At 35.5% G+C, this 20430-nt stretch overlaps 1 protein-coding gene across 4 annotated transcripts in view; it reads left to right on the top strand.

Moving 5' to 3' along the window:
- LAMA2 (laminin subunit alpha 2) overlaps positions 1 to 20430 on the top strand; it is a 357383-nt gene that overhangs the window by 78936 nt on the left and 258017 nt on the right. For all 4 annotated transcript variants that reach the window (XM_051792082.1, XM_051792081.1, XM_051792084.1 and 1 more), the window contains exons 2-3: positions 4278 to 4448; positions 8530 to 8642. In XM_051792082.1, coding sequence (XP_051648042.1) covers positions 4278 to 4448; positions 8530 to 8642 — 284 coding nt within the window. The remainder of the gene's footprint in view (positions 1 to 4277; positions 4449 to 8529; positions 8643 to 20430) is intronic.

Raw genomic sequence — 20430 nt, 5'->3', positions numbered from 1 at the left:
AATAATAATTCTTTCAGGGCTGGTAATAGCTAGTGCAGAGCCTATAATATTTTCCCCCTGTGTATTTATTTCTATTCCACGATTTCATCTGCCATTTTGTTACCTAGACACAAATGGTGAAATTTTTCTACCATTCTTTGTGGTCTATCCTTATTTTAATTTTTGGGAATAACTTTTATCATCCATAAACAATCATCTTACTTTTTATCCTCTTTTCTAAGTAACTTATGTAACTTTTGAACAAAACAGGATTCAGCAAAGATTGCTGTGGTTTTCCACTGTTATTCTCCATTTTCCTTTTTGATGTCATGAGACAGGTCATTCCCTCATATGTGGTGATAGCTTATTTCCTTTAATGGCCTTTGTGGAATGTTGTAAAAATCTGTTTCTTAATCTAAATATACTGAACTCAGTGAATCAATTATATGCTTACCAATGCCTACAGACAACTTTGGTATTGATAAGGGATGACTTGTGAGGCATCTGTAAAACAATTAAGATCCCAAGCAGCCGCAATTTTTATCTTTAAGATAAGTATCTAGATGTGCTTTGATCCAGAATCCATTTTAAGAAAAAAATAATATATTTAGCAGCTTGGTGCCACACCCGACTTAACTAGAACAGTGGCAGTGTAAAACTTGTATACGTTGGAGTTTGTAAGCAAGAAAATTCTGCTGATTTGCTGGTTTTCATTTTTAGCAGTTTTTTCTAAAACTATTTCTGTTGACAATATGTGCTAAACTTATCACCTGTAATTCTCCAGTGAACTGAGCACCATGCTTAATTACCTGTGAATGATACACTACTTGAAATAATTTGATTAATTTCTGTGTTATTTACCTTTCGTAGTTTAATCAGCTGTCAACACTGAAGAAACTTTCTATCGGGCTTCCACTGAAAGCTTCATGGAATACGTTCCATGCTTAAAAACCAAAATGTAAAGCAGAAAGGTGACCATGCCTATTTCATAGATGAGAATCAGAGACTGTTTTTCTCTTCACACATCAGTAGTCCTTTGAAAATCAGAAACTGAACCGAAGCTACTCAAACCACTATCTGTTTACAAGCCAATATTTTCTACCTGTTTCCTCCATGTAATTGTTAGAACTTTGTTATTTTAACAGGTAGAAATGAATGCTAATCTGTTTTATACTGGTGCCACAAAAAAGGGAAAAGATTGATGTAGCTGGCAGTTGAAGGGAGTAGAATTTCTTTACTTGCACTTGAGCTACAAAAGATAGAGATAATATGCTGGTGACTCAGAGCATTTTATCCAGTCTTTGCACTGGAGCAAATGATTACAAAAGGCGTTTGGCAATAAAGAAAGAAGAACTCTGTAATTTTGGCAGATCATGTTTTTGGAAGTGTTTAATGGAAGGATGCCCATAAAATTCAAGGTGGGATTGATAACAACAAACTTTATAATTTAGTGAGAAATTAAATTTAGGATGCACAACACTAGTACACCAGATTTTAAATATTTCTTATATATGATTATTTCAATAAAAAGCAAAGCAAAATTGTCTAAAAAAATAATAACTGTGCTATCTATAGCTCTCTTGCCTTTTTACTGGGGGCTTGTGATCGGATAGATAAGAATCTCAGAAAATGGTAACTGGATTTATTGACATAATGAACATGCGTGTTTTTATTTCATATTGTAGAGGCCTTGAATATGACAGATAAATAATAATAAACTAAAAAATTCCTAATAAAATAATGATTCAAGACAATGTTTTCATCATCTGTATTGCTAGAATCTCATTTCTGTGTTGTGAAACTGCTAGAACTCAGTATTGCTTCCTCCATTCCATCAGGCTTGCACATCAAATGTTTTTTTTTTAAAGCAAAGCCTTATTTTTGGCTGTACAAAGCCATATTAGAGAATCATAGAATACCTTGAGTTGAAAGGGACCTGTAAGATCCATTGAGCCCAACTCCCTGCTCCTTGGAAATAAAGATTATTCGAGAAAAGTTCAGATATGTAGTTGTTAATTGTCATTTTTAGCTTGTTAAGATCCCAAGTCTGAGGAATTCATCAATACCAAATGTGAAGTGCTGGGTGCAATGTGCATCTTTTGCTCTCTGCCTGTCATCTGAGCCTGCAGGGAATTCAGTGTGGTGCACTTCTCTGTGAGGTGCTGGCATCCTGACATGGGCTCTTCAGTGAAATACCCAATACTTGTTTTGTTGCCTGTGTTGGTACTGATTATGGGCAAGGCTGTTTTGGTAGCTTTGCCCTGCGCTGCTCTGTACATTTAAGAGATGACCTGAGGGCGAAGTTATGTTCTGATTGATGAGTTCCTTAAGTACTCTTCGTTTACTTACATATCTTACACTTAAGGTTTGAGTTAAAACTTAGAGCAATGGTATGATTTTTGATAGGCATATAACAGGTAATATTTTTATAGCTGTGTGAATCTGAGTGCTTTTTGGCTATTCTCTTTCAACCATTCCACTGTTTTTTGAAGAATTTATTCTCCTGATGCCATGTACTGTGATTTCTTTTCATGTAGGATCATTTTGTCCTTTTTATGAGGTTTGTTTCTGAGGGCTTAAGATACTTAACTCCAAACCAAATTCCAGACTCTGTGTTAACACTAAATGATTACTGGCTTCTACACTATTAACTTTGTACAACCTAAAAAGAGAATAATGAGACTGTAAGTCAACACAGGAAGTTTCACAGCTGTTAATTCATCTGCTCTCCTAATGCTTACACAGGCTTTTGCTATATGCCCCCATTGTAGAAGGCAGCAAATATCACTGAATGCAGTGAATAAAAATACAAGAACAACTGTACAGATTTTAAAATGTAATGAAAATGAGCTGTAATCTATACAGAAGGGGCAAACTACTTGATCAATAAAATCTCAAGTACTGATTGACTATACAAATTGAACGGGTTAGTAACTAATTTGTTCTCTTTCTCAAGCAGTGTATTTACACATGGTTTTAAAGTGAACAGGAGAGTCAAAGAGCTGTACCATGACCAACCAAGCTTGGTAATTAAATGGCATACAGGTTAATTGCAGAGACAAGCAATAGACTGTCTGAACAAGGAGTCAGTTAAAGAGTGTTGTCCATTTGTGGAGGACGAAAAGGAATGCCATTTTACAGGAAGCTTTATCAGAGTACAATAACTACCAATTCAATTTTTATTAAAGCCTTATTTTAAGGTTATAATAGTAAAATAGGGTTAGAAGCTGAATGAATTGCAGAGGAGTGGGTTTTGGGCCAGTGTAAATTATCATAAAGTAAATCTGAAGGTGATCTCAAACATCTGTACGTTAGCCTTTTCTCTTGCTTGTTTTATTGTGGGTTTTTTTTTTGGTTTAACCTGTAGCCAGGACAAATTATGCTTTTGAAGATGCAAAACTGATTGATTTAATATGAGGTGCTAATGTATGCATTCAACACATCATGTTAATTTGTCTATATGGAGGAATTTTATTACGGCTCAAAGATTTTGATCAGTACTTAGTGGGAAGGAGAGTAGTCCACCTTAATGAATGTTCTTTGTATGGTTTATGATCTTTATAGCTTATTGCTACATAGAACTTGGCTCAGCAGAGCATTCAGACATGTGCTTAAGTGCTGTGCTGAATGAGAGTTATAGTACATCACTCAGCGTGTGCACCTGGAAAAATAACAATAATGCTACCATAAAAGATATGATGTCGTATATATTATTCTCTTCTTGAGGAAAGGGAAACATGGCATATGCTATTCATGTTGCTGAATGAATTACTCAGCTGCTCTGATGACAAAGGTGCCTATGAGGTCCTATGAGCAGAACAGTAATACAGTGCAATACAAGTGCTGCACACTCTAAAGGAAAAACTTTTCAATGCATGTAAGCAGAAAAGAAAATGATGAAGAGTTTTCCTAGGTATTTTGTGTACGGTGTTACAATATCCAGTTGGGTAGGAACACAAGGTTTGTTTATGAAAAAGAAAGTTTTATGATGCTTTGTATGTTTCTACACTTTACTTTCTTCTTTGGCATCGTGCTGTTGTTTAAGATATAACCAGAAGGTAGCAATTCGAATTTTAGAAGAATGAGGAGAAAACCAACAGTCTAATATCTAATGTCTGATGTCTAAATTCTGGATGCACATCCAAAGTTGTTCTTCGTTACTTCCATAGCTGTTAAAAACTAAACCTTTTGCTTTAACTTCATAACAGGTGTTACGTTCACTCATGATTATTCTGCTAAGTTCACCTTGGTTTTACCTCTGTTGCTTTTGTTTATGATTTTATTTTATTTTTTTGCAGGACTGTTTCCTGCAGTGCTGAACCTAGCCAGTAATGCTCTCATCACAACCAATGCTACCTGTGGAGAAAAGGGGCGAGAAATGTACTGCAAACTCGTTGAACATGTACCTGGACAGCCTGCAAGGAACCCTCAGTGCCGTATTTGTGATCAAAGGAGCAGGGTTCCACATCGTATGTGTGCCATTTTCATTTTTTTCCTTTGAAAAGATTTTTTTTCCAAAGGGTGTAGATACTCAGGAAACAAAACTGTAGTTCACCAGCCCAATTGCTGTGAAATGTGGGTCTCTTTTTAAGTCAGGTTACCCATCTCTCCCAAAGGTATTTCAAAATCTATATCTGATGTAGATACTCCTCACACTGAACTTTCTGATTCAGGTACTGAAAAGCAGAGCACCTAAATTCAGATTTAGAAAAATTAAGTGTCTACAACTGTTGTTGGATTCTTTTGAAATATACTAATTGTGAATGAAAACCAGGTGACTTTTACCTGCATACATACATGTGGAATTTGAACATTTTGGCCAATCTAAGCAAAATTCTGTAAAATTTTCTGTAAAAAAAATTTACTGAAAATTCAGTAAATTCAGTTTCACTGAGCCAGCAAAAAAAAAAAAATAATTATGTAACATTGCTTGGTTTAATGTTTAGTTTAACAGTTTTCAAGTACGAATTTGTTATAATCTACTACAGAGAAGCCTATTTATAGTAGTTGGGAAGATGAGAACTAAGGAAATTTCTTACTCGAGTAATACAAGTTTCATTTCATGTGACCTTGTACTGGAAGACAAGAATAACTTTAACATAGTTATATTTTCATGAGTATGTTGGCACAGTAGATGGTAGAGAGTGTAGAGATACTTAAGACAGCTATTAATGGAGTAGCTAAAATGTTGGAAGAAGTACGGACACAAAAGCATGGAGACAATTATAATTTTTCCTAGTTGTTTCCCTCTAAAATGTAGCTCAGATATATTTACACCTCATGACATTTAAGCAAGTGCTTAAAACCACAGGATAAAGAAAAAAATCCCAAAACCATTTAATCTGTCTGTTAGTTCTAGACAGGATGAGCTATGGCTGTGGCTTTCCAGACAGAAGCTTGTTTGGCTTCTCCTTAGAAACTTCCTCTCATGGACACTCTACCTAGAGGTATTTTAGCTGTTACAAAATGATTTTGTAATAGTTTATCTGCATCTTCCTTGCAGAAATTCATGTTACCTATTTCCTAAATTCAGTCAATACAAGGAATGACTTATTTCCTTTTTCTTAACCAAACTATTTTTCTTAGTGTAGAAATTAGATAGAGCAAGACCATCAGCACTCAGCTATCTTTTCTTTCATTCTCCTCATAGGCTGTATTTTCTAGAACTCTAACTGTGCAAATTGCAGTTCTCTGAATTTTCTCTAGAGTCTTTCATATTTATTAAAATTCACCTGAGCTCTTACTAGCGCTGCATAGTAATCTTGATTTGCTTCAGAATGAACAGCATATATTCCTGTTTACGTGTTTTAATTAGACATTTCCCCTTTCTAGTGGTGTGACACCACTAGGAAAAGATACAAAGCTAGTTTCCACTACAGTCCTCTGATGCTTTCTTTCCTAATAAATTGCTACGTATCCATTTGCTTCCCATCTTATATTTGCGAAGCTAGTTATAATTGTCCCAGTATAGATTACATTTGTCTGAAGACAGTTGCAACCTATTTTTTCCCCAAGATAGTTTTCCAAGTTTCAATGTCTTCTTTAACTGCAGTTAATGCCACCTTCTGAGATAAGGTCATATGATTTTGTAGCAGTATACACATCTAAATATGTTACACTATAGCAGTGTCTCTCACTTGGAGAAGAATTCAGGAGTTTTTGGAAGCATTCCAACTAGTGGAAAGATTGTGCAGTAGACTGTTTCCTTCTTTATAGATGAATATTTAGAGACAGATGCTTTATAGATGAATATTTAGAGACAAGTTTTTCTCCTAGATCAAGTTTGCTTAATTCAAAACCCAAACCTAAACCAGATATATTCCTTTGTCCTGCCTATGATATCAGATAATGTACACTGATGTATGTGTGTATACAGACGTACATAATGTGTGTGTGTGTGTGTATATAAAAAACCCATCTAAGTGATATATATCTGTGTTTCCCCTTGCTCCTACCCTCTTCTAAACTTCAGTCTGCCCAACTTCATAATAGCTGGTCTTTTGTTGACAACCACGTCTCATTTTAAAGTTTCTAAACATTAATTTGGCAAAAAGAAGTGCCTTATTTAAACAGAGAAGGCTTGTTAATAGGAGAACCATGTAATATAACCAGACTTTAAATGATCCCCCTGGAATGTGTGAGTCTGGAGTGCCTCCCCTTAATTACTGTAATAGGAAGTGTACAGAAATTCCCTGGTTAATCACATGTGAGTCCAAATTAAAGAGCACAGTTTGATAGGCTGTAAGTTCTCCCTCTTGCCATCCATGAGGGAGATTGATCCTTGAACTGCATTTGCAATCCAGTCCTTTTTATAAATATTATATTTTCCCCTTACCTTTTAAATAAGCAATACATCCCAGCAATTAATCAGTGTTTTCAAATTAATTATGATTAAACTTTCTTAATGGTGATTACAGTTAATTGTTGATTCATCTCCCAATCCACCTTCTCATGATATACCTTTGTATCAATTTCATCTGAAGAGACTCAGATTAAAATTTCCAATTAGACAGCTTCTGTCACAATCACCGAGGATCTCTGAGTTTGATTTACAGCTGATTTTTGCTACCACTCATTTAAAGCCAAGATTTGTGAAAATGATCAGAACTGGGGGAACTGACAACATGTAAAACGTTAGGGTGTGTTTTGCTTTTCTGTTCAATATAAAGCTACCATCAACATCAATTGTAGCACCAGTATTGTACCTTCCAAATGTTGCTGCCCGCTAATGCTGTTGAATAATCTAATATTTAAATGAAATTTTTTTGCATTTTCAGTATTGAGGGTCTGTACCTTTTCTCACTCCCACAGAGCCCTTCGATTCTATATTTAAATATGGTCAGACATTCTGGCTTTCCTTAATGGGCTAGGACTCCTGTCCTTCACAGGTGATTGCTGTAGCAAAAAATCAGAGACACAAAGGCTATCAATCTGGCTGGTTGATTTAAGTAATAATTAAAATAACAATTAATCAATTCATGAATTAGTTATTTGCAGTTCTAGGACTAGCTAGTAATGAAACATATTCTAGTTTTATATCAAGAAAAGTTGTCAGTTTAGAAAGTCATCCTTAATAAGAGGGGTTAGGTTTTCTGCTAATATGCTATGTTGTTGCAGACAAAAGTTGCATAGAAGAAACTTCAATTTCAATTTCCATTGGGTTATTTTCCTCATAATGTACAGGCTTGCTCTAGACAATTAGGGACTTCAAAATGTAGATCTGTATTTTTTAAAATTCTGATTATGTTATGCTCCATGTTGTACAGGAGAGAAACACAAATTGTCCACAGAAAGTAGCCCAAAATGTTGAGTGTGATTTTTCTCAGTCTAGATAAAAACAAAATCTAAGCAGTCTTTAGTAATTTGGAAGGTCTTGAAATTTAAGAACAATACAATTCATATCCCTCTTGAGATTCATTTGGGATACTGCAGCAGAATATATGTAGAAATGAAAAGTAAAACATCGTGGACTTTTGTGTGGATTATAACCAAACAAACCTTCTTTATATGCATGTATATGAGTCAGAAAATTTTCCAATTGAGGAATAAATTCCTCTCTAATGATTTCTGAATTATTTCCTGAATTATTTCCATGTGTGCTTAGAAATGTCTTAGAAGTGCAAGTACCAGTATTACTTTAATCTCTGCTTTCCTTGCACACCATATCTCAGGTTTCTGATTTGTTGTTACTTTTGCAATGTTTTATGACTTTACAATACTTGAAACTCTGGAAGACTGCAGGAAGTGTTTGCTTGATTTAGATGCCTGCATTTTCTGTAGAATCATGAGAGCCTTCTGCATTTAGATGTTCTGAATCACCTTCTTGTGATTCTTCTTTAGCAAAATTAAACAACATCAGATGAGTATTCTAGTAATAATAAGCCTGACTGGTACCCCAAGAGTACAAGAAAAATTAATTTATTATTTTTTATTTTAAAGTCCTGCCTCATTAGTTCTGTAATTGTATTAATATCTAGATTTCAGATCTAAAAATAATTAAATCTTTTAATAATTTTGAAATTTATTTATATATTTCTGCTTTTCTAACAGAACGACACCCAATAACAAATGCAATTGATGGCAAGAACACTTGGTGGCAAAGCCCTAGTATCCAGAATGGAATTGAGTATCATTATGTGACCATTACATTGGACCTCCAACAGGTAGACTTCTGTTTGTTTGTTTGTTTCTGAAAAGGCTTTCTTTCTTTCTTGCACAATAGATCACCTGGATTATCTTAATTTTTGCTCTATGTTTCTTTCATACTATGAAGACACACTCAGCTTCTTTTTTAACTTTTTGTTGTTTATATGGATAATTCTGAATGGGTCTGACTGACCCATTCCTTGTAGCATAATGTGCCAAATTAGTTATTTCATATATATTTTTATGAAGTTGTGCTTAAAATTATTTTAACTATAACATTTTCAGTATTTTTTTTCACAGGAACTTCCGATTTGGCTCCTTAAAGACTATTAAAAGATAGTTTTGGGTAAAAGTACTATGAATAAAAGTTTATGTTCAGAATATTATTCTTTCTTGTTTCAGTAACATAATATTATACACTTAAATACACAAAAAATACTAAAAATACTTAAATACACTAAACATGAGTTGACTATGCTAAGGAAACGTACAGGTGATGGGTTATGTTGAGGGACAACCTGGGTAAAGGGAGGAGTTTGCCTAATGAAGTCCTTAAGTGAATTGCTTTTTGTCAGTGGAGTCTTGCTTGACAGAGGTAGCTATTCAGGATGCAGTAATTTGATGCTTATGAAAATGCTACATAAATTCCAAGTATGTAAAACAAGAGGATTTGAGGGTAGATAGAGAATAATTTTATTTTTACTATGTGTTGTGGTTTTAAGCCCAGCTGGAGATTAAGCAGCATGCAGCCATTCGCTCAACTCCCCCTGTCTCACCTCACCCCAATGGAATGGGAAGGAGAATCCAAGTAAAACTTGTATGTTGATCTAAGAACAGTTTATTAAATGGAAATAAAGCTAAATGCAGTAATAGTGGTAAATTATAACAATAAAAAAAAGGAAAACAAGTGATACATAATGTAGTTGCTCATCACCCATTGACCAGTGCCAGACTCTCCCTTCCCAAACCCAGATCAACCACCTGTATGGATCTCCCCCCCGGTTTGTATACTGGGCATGACATTCTATGGTGTGGAATATCCCTTTGGTCAGTTCAGGTCCTCTGTCCCAGCTCTGCTCCCTCCCAGTTTCTTTTGCATACCTCATCACTGGCAGAACATGAGACAAGAAATAAAAAGTCCTTGACTTAGGATAAATATGACTTAGCAAAAAACCAAAACATCAGTGTATTATCAATGCCATTCTCATTCTGAATCCAAAACACAGCACTGTAACAGCTACTGAGATATTAACTCTACCCTAGCTGAAAACCAGGACACTATAAAAGAAAGATAATACAGAACAATCACCTGGTGCCAAATTTGTTCATCTTGTTATTAAACTTGGAAGTTTTGGTATTCAGTTAAGTCAGTAACAAATTAATCCCCTCTGCAAAAATCTTCTCTAATTTGTGGTTCACACATATTTGTCTTCAACTTGAATCAGAACAGAAAACAGAATGATTTAGTTTGGAAAAGACCTTTAAGTATGAGTCTAACCATTAACCCAGCACTAAGCCAGTGTCACATCTACACGTCTTTTAATTACTTCCAAGAGAGATGACTCCACCACTTCCCTGGGCAGCCTGTTCCAATGCTTGGGAACCATTTCTGTAAAGAAATTTTTCCTAGTACTGATTTGAAACCTGGGCAACTTGAGGCTTGTCCTATTACTTATTCTTTGGGAGACTGAACCCCTACCTTTCTACAACCTCTTTTCAGGTAGTTGTAGAGAGTGATAAGGTCCCCCCTTTTTCTTCCAGATGGCTTTCCAGCCACTCCTCCCCAAGCCTGTAGTGCTCCATGGGGATGTTATGACACAAGTGCAGGACCTTGTTAAAGGTCCAAACCACAAGTTTGGTCTTGTTAAACTTCATACAGTTGGCCTCAGCCCATTGATCCAGCCTATCCAGATCCCTCTGCAGAGCCTTCCTGCCCTCTAGCAGATCAACACTCCCACCCAACTTGGTGTCACTTGTGAACTGGCCGAGGAAGCACTTGATCCCCTTGTCCAGATCATCAGTAAAGGTGTTAAACAGGACTGACCACAGTACTGAGCCATGGGGAACACCAGTCATGACATCCAGTCACTGGCTTGATGTAACACCATTCATCACTACTCTTTGGCCCTGACCATCCAGCCAGTTTTTCACTCAGTGAACAGTTCACCTGTCCAAGGCATGAGCAGCTAGTTTCTCCAGGAGAATGCTGTGGGAAACAATATCATAATCTGTTTTCCAGGTATTAAGAGGAAAGGGGCCCTTTCTCTGGCTCACTGGACTGAAATTCCCCTTCCTCTGTGATCTCTTTATGGAAGTCGGTTTTCTATTTCAGTTTATTATTGGTTTATTGATTTCACTTGTCCGTATCTCCATTCTTTCTCATTTAGCCATACTTAGAGAGGACAAAAGCTACTTATCAACTATAGAGGCTTGAATAAGGCATAGTTTGTTATAAAATAAAAAAAAATTACATGAAAGTCAGGGCACTGAGACATCCGTGTGTATCCATACGTACAATTTTGTTGTTAGAAATCAAATCTTAACTTAGTCCAGAACTCAGAACTTCAGTAAAGTTAAATAAAGGGTAATGCTTGGATTTCTAGGTTGTTGTCCTGTATTTCTTGTAAAAAATCTCTCAGCCAAATTATGTGATGGTAAAATTTCTTGTAAGTCCCTTCTATCTGTGACACTGAAGCACTTGTGGTGGCCAGCAGTCTTTATACCTAGAAGAACCTTTGAACCCTGGAAGTGTCATTAGCAGTCTGGCTTTGGAGCCCTCATTGTTACTGGCAGAAACAATCTTGCATCTGTGTCTTTGGCCTTATATATGCAAAAGTATTCAATGTGCATTTCTCATTCAATCTGCAGGGCTAAAACTTTTTACATAAGTTTGAGAGTAAGGTCCTGTCCATTAAAAAGTTTCAGGTTTTTTTAACATATCTTTTAAATTTTCAGAGTTATTAACTGGTTTGCCTTTACAGCAATCTTGTTGCCTCTTGTTGGCAATGATCTGTTAGTATGTAAGTAGGACTCCAGCATTAGAACTAAATTACTATCCTTGTTTTTCATCACCCTAGTGATTTTACTCGTGTGGTTGTTTGGAGCATGTCTGCTAAACTAAGGCTCTACAACTTCTGTTTTTTCCCTGCTATGTCAGTATCTAGATTATAATAAGAAATAAGCAAATCTGTGCACTTCTGAAGATTTACATTTTCTTATATATTAAAAGCTAGGGTCAGGGAGGATATTGAAGAAAAAGTATGGGGTGTTCTGATGTACCTAAAGGGCTTCTTTATGTTCCAGTTGACAGCAGCCTGAGAATACTGCACTGTGTGTGGTGTGGGTTTGGAGTTTTTTGTTACTATTTTTTTTAAATGAGGCAAGGATCAAGTATGATCCTGTTTCTTTCACATGTTCTCTTACTTACTGCTTGAAGAAAACTTGGCAGTCCTTTTGCCGTTCTAAAGCTTCTGAAGCGCCTTCTCTTAAGACCATTCATTTGTTATTGGCTGGAATAGGAGCAGAGTTTAGGTTTCTGTGAACGTCAGAGAGATGGGATAAGACCCTGTGTCACTAATGCTGTCTGACACACTCTTTATGATCTCAGTAACACATGTAGTTAGGAATGCACACTGTGTTACTCACCACCATACATAAACAGAACAACAGTTTTGTTCCCCAGAATGTAGTAAAAGGTCTATTGGGATTTGCATGGCTTTTAGACTGGCCATAAGAAATAAGAGTTGTTTGGGTTTTGAGAAATATTAGGAGTTTTTGTTTGCTTTTTCAGGAATTTTGTAGACACAGCATTATAGACTCTATTAAAGTAACTGGTAAAATATGAAATTTCTCTTTCAGTTAGTGTCTTGTGTAGTAGCCACTATGAATGGTGAAGGTCACCAGTGAGGCCTCACTTAAAAGAAATTCTATTCTTTATGTTTGGCTTTTAGGAGATTCAGTAATTGCTATGTTTGTGTTGATAAATTCTTGCTTTAAGTATAAAAATGCTTAACTCCTTTTTGTGAGATAGAAATAACAAATGATGAAACCAGAAGTAATGGATTGAAAATTGCAGGAATGCATTAGTTTTTATGTTATTGCTAGTAATTATGATAGTACATGGAATGCTTTTAGCAATCCTAATTTCATGAAAAAATAGGAAAATAATTACAATTTCCTCATTTATATAATGCTTGGCTTTTTGGGGCAGTGACATTTTTTTTACTGTATTGTGCAGTGTAACCGTATAAAAATGATGTATGCTATTTGGCAATAACTAATAAACTAGAAGAAGTAAAATATATTTAATGTTAGAAAGAGCCAAAATATTATCAGTCAGGTTGGGAAAAATGCAGTATTTTTTATTCTTTTCTCTCAACAGTTGCAGCTTACCTTAATACTTTTAAAGAGCTTTTATCTATAATGGAGGCTAGGTTTCTAAATCACTGAAGTATGCTTGAAATTTGTACCCCATCTATTATAAAAATAGGAGTTGAAAACTAGAACTGTTTGGTTCTGAGCATCTTTGCTAATTTGCTCTTAACCCTTCACTTTTTCCCACTTTTTAACCATTAGGACAATCCTTATGTATTTTACAAGAATATTATGGAACTGCATTCATACCTGTAAATGTGGAATTATTTTTTACAATGCTTTTCATCCAGAAAGTGCATAGGAGGTCAAAATGTGAGTATAGATTTATTTGGGAGTTGCTTACATGAATTTAAATGAAGGTTAGAGTGACAGGTTGAGCTACCCTGGTTACTGAAACTGCAGATCCGAGTTTGGAAGGGTGGGTTCGTAGATATGCGAGGTTGTTGCACCTATGGAGCACTACAGATTGCCAAGAGAAGCTGTCTACTGTTTTGCAGCTCTTAGTCCTGCTTGTTGGTAGTCTGTGTCTGTCTGTTTTACCTTAAGAGTGGTGGGCAGTTCAAGTGCCCACCAGAAGTAATTCAGGTCCAGTGAGTGCAATGTATAGCAGGACTTACCTGACTAAGAAAAGAGACCTTGTCTTCAAGAAGTACAGAAAAAGGGAGTACAGTACAGGGAGTTGGCAAAACAGAGATGCTTAGACTTCCAGGGAGAACATATTCCCTGTACTTGTGCTATTCCTAAATCCTCAATTGGTTTAATTTCGCAGTCATGTGGAAGATAGTAGAGTGTCTTTAAAGAAAACTGGCAAATATGCAGGAAAACCGGTTGGCAGTTTGAGGTGAAGTGGTCAGCCCATCTGTTTCTGATTTCTACACACATCAGGACACTTTTATTAACAAATTCCCTGCTGTTGTAGGTAACAAGGACATTGGCAATACCCTTGTTGTTGCTAAGATACTTGTGCCAGGAGCATATTTTTGTGGGTTTTGACTTTTTTAGAAGACACTTTATATTTTTTAAATGGTGCTGGAATATTTTCTGTGACTTGCAGATGTGTGGAACTCAAGTGGACACAGAGTTAATATTCTGACAGAAATTTCTAATCTTAATAACTATGTTATTAAGATTTCCAATCTTAATAACTAATTTCTAATCTTAATAACTAATTGCCTGAGACTGTGGAGGATCATTGCAGTGTCCAGGTTATCCTTTCCAGGCATACATTTCTGAAAAAAAAGAAAGTAATTGAATCTCTTCAGAACCTTGTAAGATGCAAGAGTTAGAATAACTGATTAAACTATATAGTTGATTTCTCTATGAAACAATTGCCATTCATCAGTTTTAAGTTCCTTAAACTCTAATAGTGTCCAACTCTTTCACATCATCCTTTCATCTTGTCCCCTACTCTCCTTCTGTAGGAAGGAAGGAGTCTAAAAAATCATGTTCTGACTCTACGAGGAAATCACTGCAGTCCCAGTTCTCCTGAAGTGTATTTCATTACTTTCTAGAATGTAAGATTTTAGACTCATGGACTTGACTATCTCAGTGGCACATATAATACTTTGGGAAAGGGCATTTCTTAAACTATATAGAGAATTGAATAATAAAGGGAGAAGAATGCTTGACTTGTTCAGAAGCATTTTGAAAAGCATCTGCAAAGAGCAGGCAGCAATATTCTGCTGATGCTAAATTAATTATTTTGTAGTTCTATGTTTTCCAAATATGACTTAAGTGGAGGATTGTGATCAGGTTTTGAATGATTTCTCAGTTAGTTGATTCACTTTAATACCCATGAGCAGAAACACACATGTCTTGTGTGCACACTCGCAAACGTGTCGTGTGTCCTTAATAGGAATAATACCAGGAAAAGGAAAGAGTTGCAAAATGAGTGATTGCTTTTGCTTTCTCTACACAAGACTGTACAACTAAGTGGCTCTGTGGCAGACAGATATGAGAACTAAAAAACTGTGACAAGATGAATGGGAGAGGTTTAAGTTGGGACTGAGAAAAACCAGGATAAGACTGAGGGTAGTGTGTTAAAAGTGCTCAGTATGGTAGTCTGTGGGAAGAGCTTAAAAGGGAGGGAAAAAACCTTCTGTCAGTGAAGGGAAATAGAATCTGTATGTGCACAGTTGTCACCAAATTATAAAAAAGATAACTAGGGAGGAAGACCCCCATGGAAAGTACATCTTCACTTTTAACTTTTATAGGTAGGACAGCTACAAATATTAAAAATAGCATATAACATATTTCTGAAAGTAATATTTCACAGCTGAGAAACCACATGTGAAATACAGTCTGTGATTCATAACTTTGTTACTGTGCTTTATAATTATTGCTTCTTAAAAATAATTGTTTTTATTTTAAAGTTTGAATTTTGGGTTGCACATTGCAATTTATAAATCTGCTTCTATGCTGTTATACATAATGGGAAATGTGAACTATAATTTGAATATTTGGGTAAAATTTGAAACCAACTGAGGAAAAAATCTAATTATTGATACTTCCATTTTGCCTGCATTAGCAAAGAACATGTTGCAATAGGAGAGAGGGGAACAGACTTGGGAGAGGACTTATGTGTATTTGGTGCCGACCCAGCTCACTCGTCAAGAAATTTACTTCGGACTAACTCTATTAGGGACCATGGGCTGAATGTCCCTTAGCAGATAAAATGAATCATGTATGTCTAAGCATGTTCTCCTGGCTTGGTTCTTATCTGAAAGGAATCCAATTTGTGAGCTCCACAATATATTAATTATAGGAGCAAAAGCATGCTAAATTGGGACAGTAGGAGATTGACCTCTAGACCATGCTTCTTTTCTGAGCTACAAAGCTAAGGTGGATGTACCCTCATAAGCTCTCTGTCTGAACTGAGTCTAGATTTTATGTTGAGCCTATCAGATTTTATGTTGAGCCTATCAGATTTTGCACACACCAAAATGATGGTACTCCCCCATTTCTTAATGCAATATTGCTGACTTCAGTTGTGCGAGAAGAGAAGTTTGAGAGAGGAATACACTCTCCTATGAAGAGACCTTGTTTTTGGGACCTTGCTTGTCATTTGCTGCTTTTCTTTGCCAGTATGACTGTGCTTTATTGATAGCTTTTCGAAGGAAACATTTTCAGCTGTCAGTTCCCTTGATACACAACATTAGCCAGATCCCTTGAGGGAGCACAGATCTCTTGCAGAAAGGTTCATCACTTTTACAAAGCAACAGAGTTCAACTGTTTGTTAGCCAAAGGTGACTTAAGTCAAGTGTGGCAAGTACTGTCTTGCAGAACACTGTTGAAGACGTTGCCCAGATGTGTGTGCAGACTGAGACAGGCTACGCATTTGTAATATGTTTAATTTGAAGAATGGCTGCTTTTAATGGAACTTAATATGAACAATTAAGTTCTTACTTCCATCACTACTTCTCTGCCTACTTTTTGCCTTCTTCCCTCTCCTTTCTAATGTTTGACTGAGGAGATGACAGAATGATTCCTAGGAAGGACTGGTTTGAAGTACTTTTGTAATCTCAGAAGTAAAGCCGCGCTTTATGACTCACCATTTCTTTGTGTTTCCAGTAAGTGAGATATAGCCAGTGTTTCACCATCCCTTGCAAAGCGAGTCTGAAAGCACCTCTTACAGGAACAAGGAAAATTAAGTGGCAGACATGCACAAATTTTTACAGTCTGTATTCCTGTCTAATTAATATTTTTTCTTAAAGAAGAAATAACTAAGTTTTCGAGTCTTGACCATTTTGAAGTTGATGCATAAGTTTGGGATTCTGGAACAATCTTCCTGTTCTCTGGTTTCAAATAACTAGTGGAACCCATTGTTTGGGTATTTGTCTATACAGTTGAACCCCACAAATAGGTTCATTTAAACTAATCCTTTCAGGATTGACTGAAGTCAGTCTTACAAGCACAGTGAAGTATGAGGTAAATTGGATGATATTTCACACCAACATTGCTTCTTTTAATACATAATTGTAGTTTTGTTGTTTAAACCTGTAACAGTTCACCAAACAGTAGCTAAGGAATCAGAATGTGTTGAGCAATGCAGCCATATTAAAATAGCCTTTACACATTATTTGCATAGTAGTGTAGGAATATGCATATCACTAGGAGCTATTTGGGTTTAATGTTATATTTTCTTTTCTTTGGAATATCAAATACATTTTGCAGTGGGAAAAAAAATTACAGCTAGTTCTCTGTTACAAATTGAGTAACTTCTGATATCAAATATCAGAATAGCTAAAGGAATGAAGAGGAAGTTAATGATACCATTTAGTCTTGGGATGTAAGAAGCAGTTTAGTAAAATTAAGTGACAAATGGTCTTCATGTGTTAAATTTGTATATATGTGCAAACATTTTTGTTTAGGTTTTCAGTTAATGTTTTCTTTCTCTCTTTTACTAATAATTATGGACTTCAAATTCTTTCAAAACAACTTTTAAAGATAAGGTTTAAAGCTTCTGTTTGTCCCCAAACCAGAAAGTAGTTTAGCAGAAATGAAATTTAATCCACTCTTGGACTTTTCACCGTCAAATGTCGATTGGCTTTGTCCATCTTCAAAAATGTTTTTCTAAAGAGAGAAATGGGGAAAAAAAAGCAAAGAATTTTGAGACTGTAATGCTGCAATTCCCTGATTGCTGCTCTCCCCATTGCCCTCATCATTGCAAACATCCTTTTGCCGTCACTGGTGAAAGGGAGATGTTTCTGTTGTTCTTGTTCTTGTTCTGACACTAGCACTTGTATTGCCATGGAGCAAGCCAGATGTACCTTGATACTGATATGTCTTGTCTTGTTCTTTGGGGTTACGTTTCTGCCAGATCAATTTTCCAATTTGGCTTGCTGTGTGAGGTTTTAATTCCAGCCTGGGGGAGGGGGCAGGAATGTATTTCTGGAGCTAGTGGGGAAACAGTTCCGCTCCTCTCTGAGCAGTTGGCATTCTGTGTTGGCTTGAACTGACTGTAAAACCTCAAAACATGCAATAGTGATCTATGAGTCTGTGCCTGCAACATAGAACTGTCATCCTCAGTATTTGTTCCCAGTATTTCTTGCACATGAATCATTCTGTTTTGAAGTAATATAAATATTTGAGAATTCAGAACATTAATTATCCCCCTCCCCCCAAAAAAAATTAATCTTAAGTCCAGTTCCCTGGCTCAGTTATACCTAAGTGGTAAGGAACTAAGGAACTGTTGAGGTGACAGCCCAAAAGAGATGCAATTAAAACCATGCAAATGAGACTCTGGAATGAACTAAAAAAAAATAAGAGGAAAGAAATATGTTCTGTTTTATTAAAGTCCACAACCAATTTTTAGACATGTGTCTGGATGCTAGTTCTAATACTGATTTTTTAAATTTTATTTCTTTTTTTTTTGTTGCCTTCATAGACTTTAATCTGAACATTTTAGTAATTCACTTCATTTTTTAGTTTTGCTATTTGCTGATAATGCATTAACTACGTATTGATAGAATGAAACAAATGACATCCTTCTGATGTTATTTTAAGTTATTATTTAATTTTTAGGGGGTTTATATTATTAATTAATATCTAATTTTTGAATTATTATTTTTAAAACCAAACTATTGCACTTAAAGCCAGTTTATAATGAAAGTGTTTGAAAAACTCAAAAACAAAACCAAGAAAACAAACAGCACATAAATATATCAGTGAGGATTTATAACAAACATACCAACATAATTATTTGTCATCATGAAAACAAATAAAACTGTAGTAAATATTCTGACATTACCGTAAACATTTTTAAGAACTACCTGGTTTTTATACTATATGCAAATATACTTTGTGTTATATAGCTTTCCACCTGGATTTTTATTTGTGAGAAGGAAGAATATATGCACATTGGTAACAGATGTTACCTAGGACTCTGTTCTTGTCTCAGAATAAAGTTTTCCACACTGATATCACTCACACAAAAGCATAAAAAAGAACAAATGACCTTTTCCCTCAGTTAAGGGTCAAGAGTGCACGTCTGTGCCAGCCATAACTGCAGAAGACCCTGCTGCATTAAGCTTTTAGATGTTCTAACAAACAAATGTTAGTGAAGATACTCATGCTGACTTTCCCACAGCATCAAAAAGGAAAGTTTTTCATCACTGGTGCAATAATACATGGAGGGAGTACTTTCCAATGTATTCTGAAATGCTAAGAAGCCATTATTGTACTGAAAGATGAGCTGTAATACCCACCATATAAAGTGCTGTAAGCTAGGATGAGTGGTTGTATTAAAAAGAAATCTCTACAGGATTATTTTGCCCAATTTTTTTATGCTCCCCACTAAATCAGACCATAACTTTATTGCTTTGTGGTTATCAGAAAGAATTCTAAGTGAGCAAATCCTTTCAGCTTCAGTTCATAATATAGAGGAACAATGATTTATGAAAAGTTTTTCTAAAATCTTTTTCTTTCTGATGTTACTTGCCTTTCATTTTCCCTGGGTAACTACAATAAATATACGTACCACTTTTCTAATTCTGACTTTTAGCAAGAGAGCTATTCACCTTTGATATTGGTCCAAAGTACTCTCTTATAATTTTGAATCCATTGACACATACGTTCTGACATGAATATGAGGTTGTGTTCTGTTTTTGTACTGTTAACAGTTTTGATTCTAAAGAAAATTACAGTGCCTGGGAGAATGGGAGCATGACAAAGTGATGGGTTCATAGGATTCTCAGTCTTTGTTATTCATTTTGAAGAAATATGTTGTCATTGAGTAGGTTATGATGATAAAAACTTACTTGAAAAAATGAGTTTTGCAGCTGACAGTGGTGGTTGTAAAATAGTGCATTTGTTGTGCTACGCTAACTCATAACCAAGAGAACCATCAGAAAAATGCCCAGTTTCACAAATACATTCCTCCTAGATCAAATAAATGTGTAGATACTAGTGGTCCTTCATATATGTTTAAGGTATTAGAATTAGGATGAATTACAAATATATAGGAAATAACTTGACACTGCTGACCACAGAAGCTCACCTAAAACACTTAGAAGGTAATTTATCAATTGTGTAGTTTAGACAGTCACTGAAAACAGTCATAAATGTAACTCTTTTTGTTTTATTTGCACTAATGTGGACTAAGTGACAAAAGCAGCTTGGAGAATGACGTCTGTTGGATCTCTCCAAGTACAAAATATGGAAAACCAGAGACTTGGTGTGTTCTTAAATAGAACATAAAACATGGTGAGGATAAACTTTCCACTTCGTTGTGAGTCCTAATGTATCATGACTAGTAATTATTCATAAGTAAATTCTGACTGTAAAAGGGGGCTATGAGACAGAAATATGTAAAATCACTCATAAATCACTTTTTATATTCCCTATATTCCCTGCTATGCCATACAGCAACACATCCACATCCTAAGCAGTTCTCAGGATATTTTAAAAAATATTAAAAACTAAAAGCAAAAA

Source organism: Manacus candei, unplaced genomic scaffold (assembly GCF_025592945.1).
Source record: "Manacus candei isolate 608988 ecotype Guabito, Panama unplaced genomic scaffold, ASM2559294v1 h1tg000034l, whole genome shotgun sequence".
Classification (NCBI taxonomy): Eukaryota; Metazoa; Chordata; class Aves; order Passeriformes; family Pipridae; genus Manacus; species Manacus candei.
Note: the sequence above shows the minus strand (reverse complement) of the source record. Positions and strands in the feature narration are given on the sequence as shown.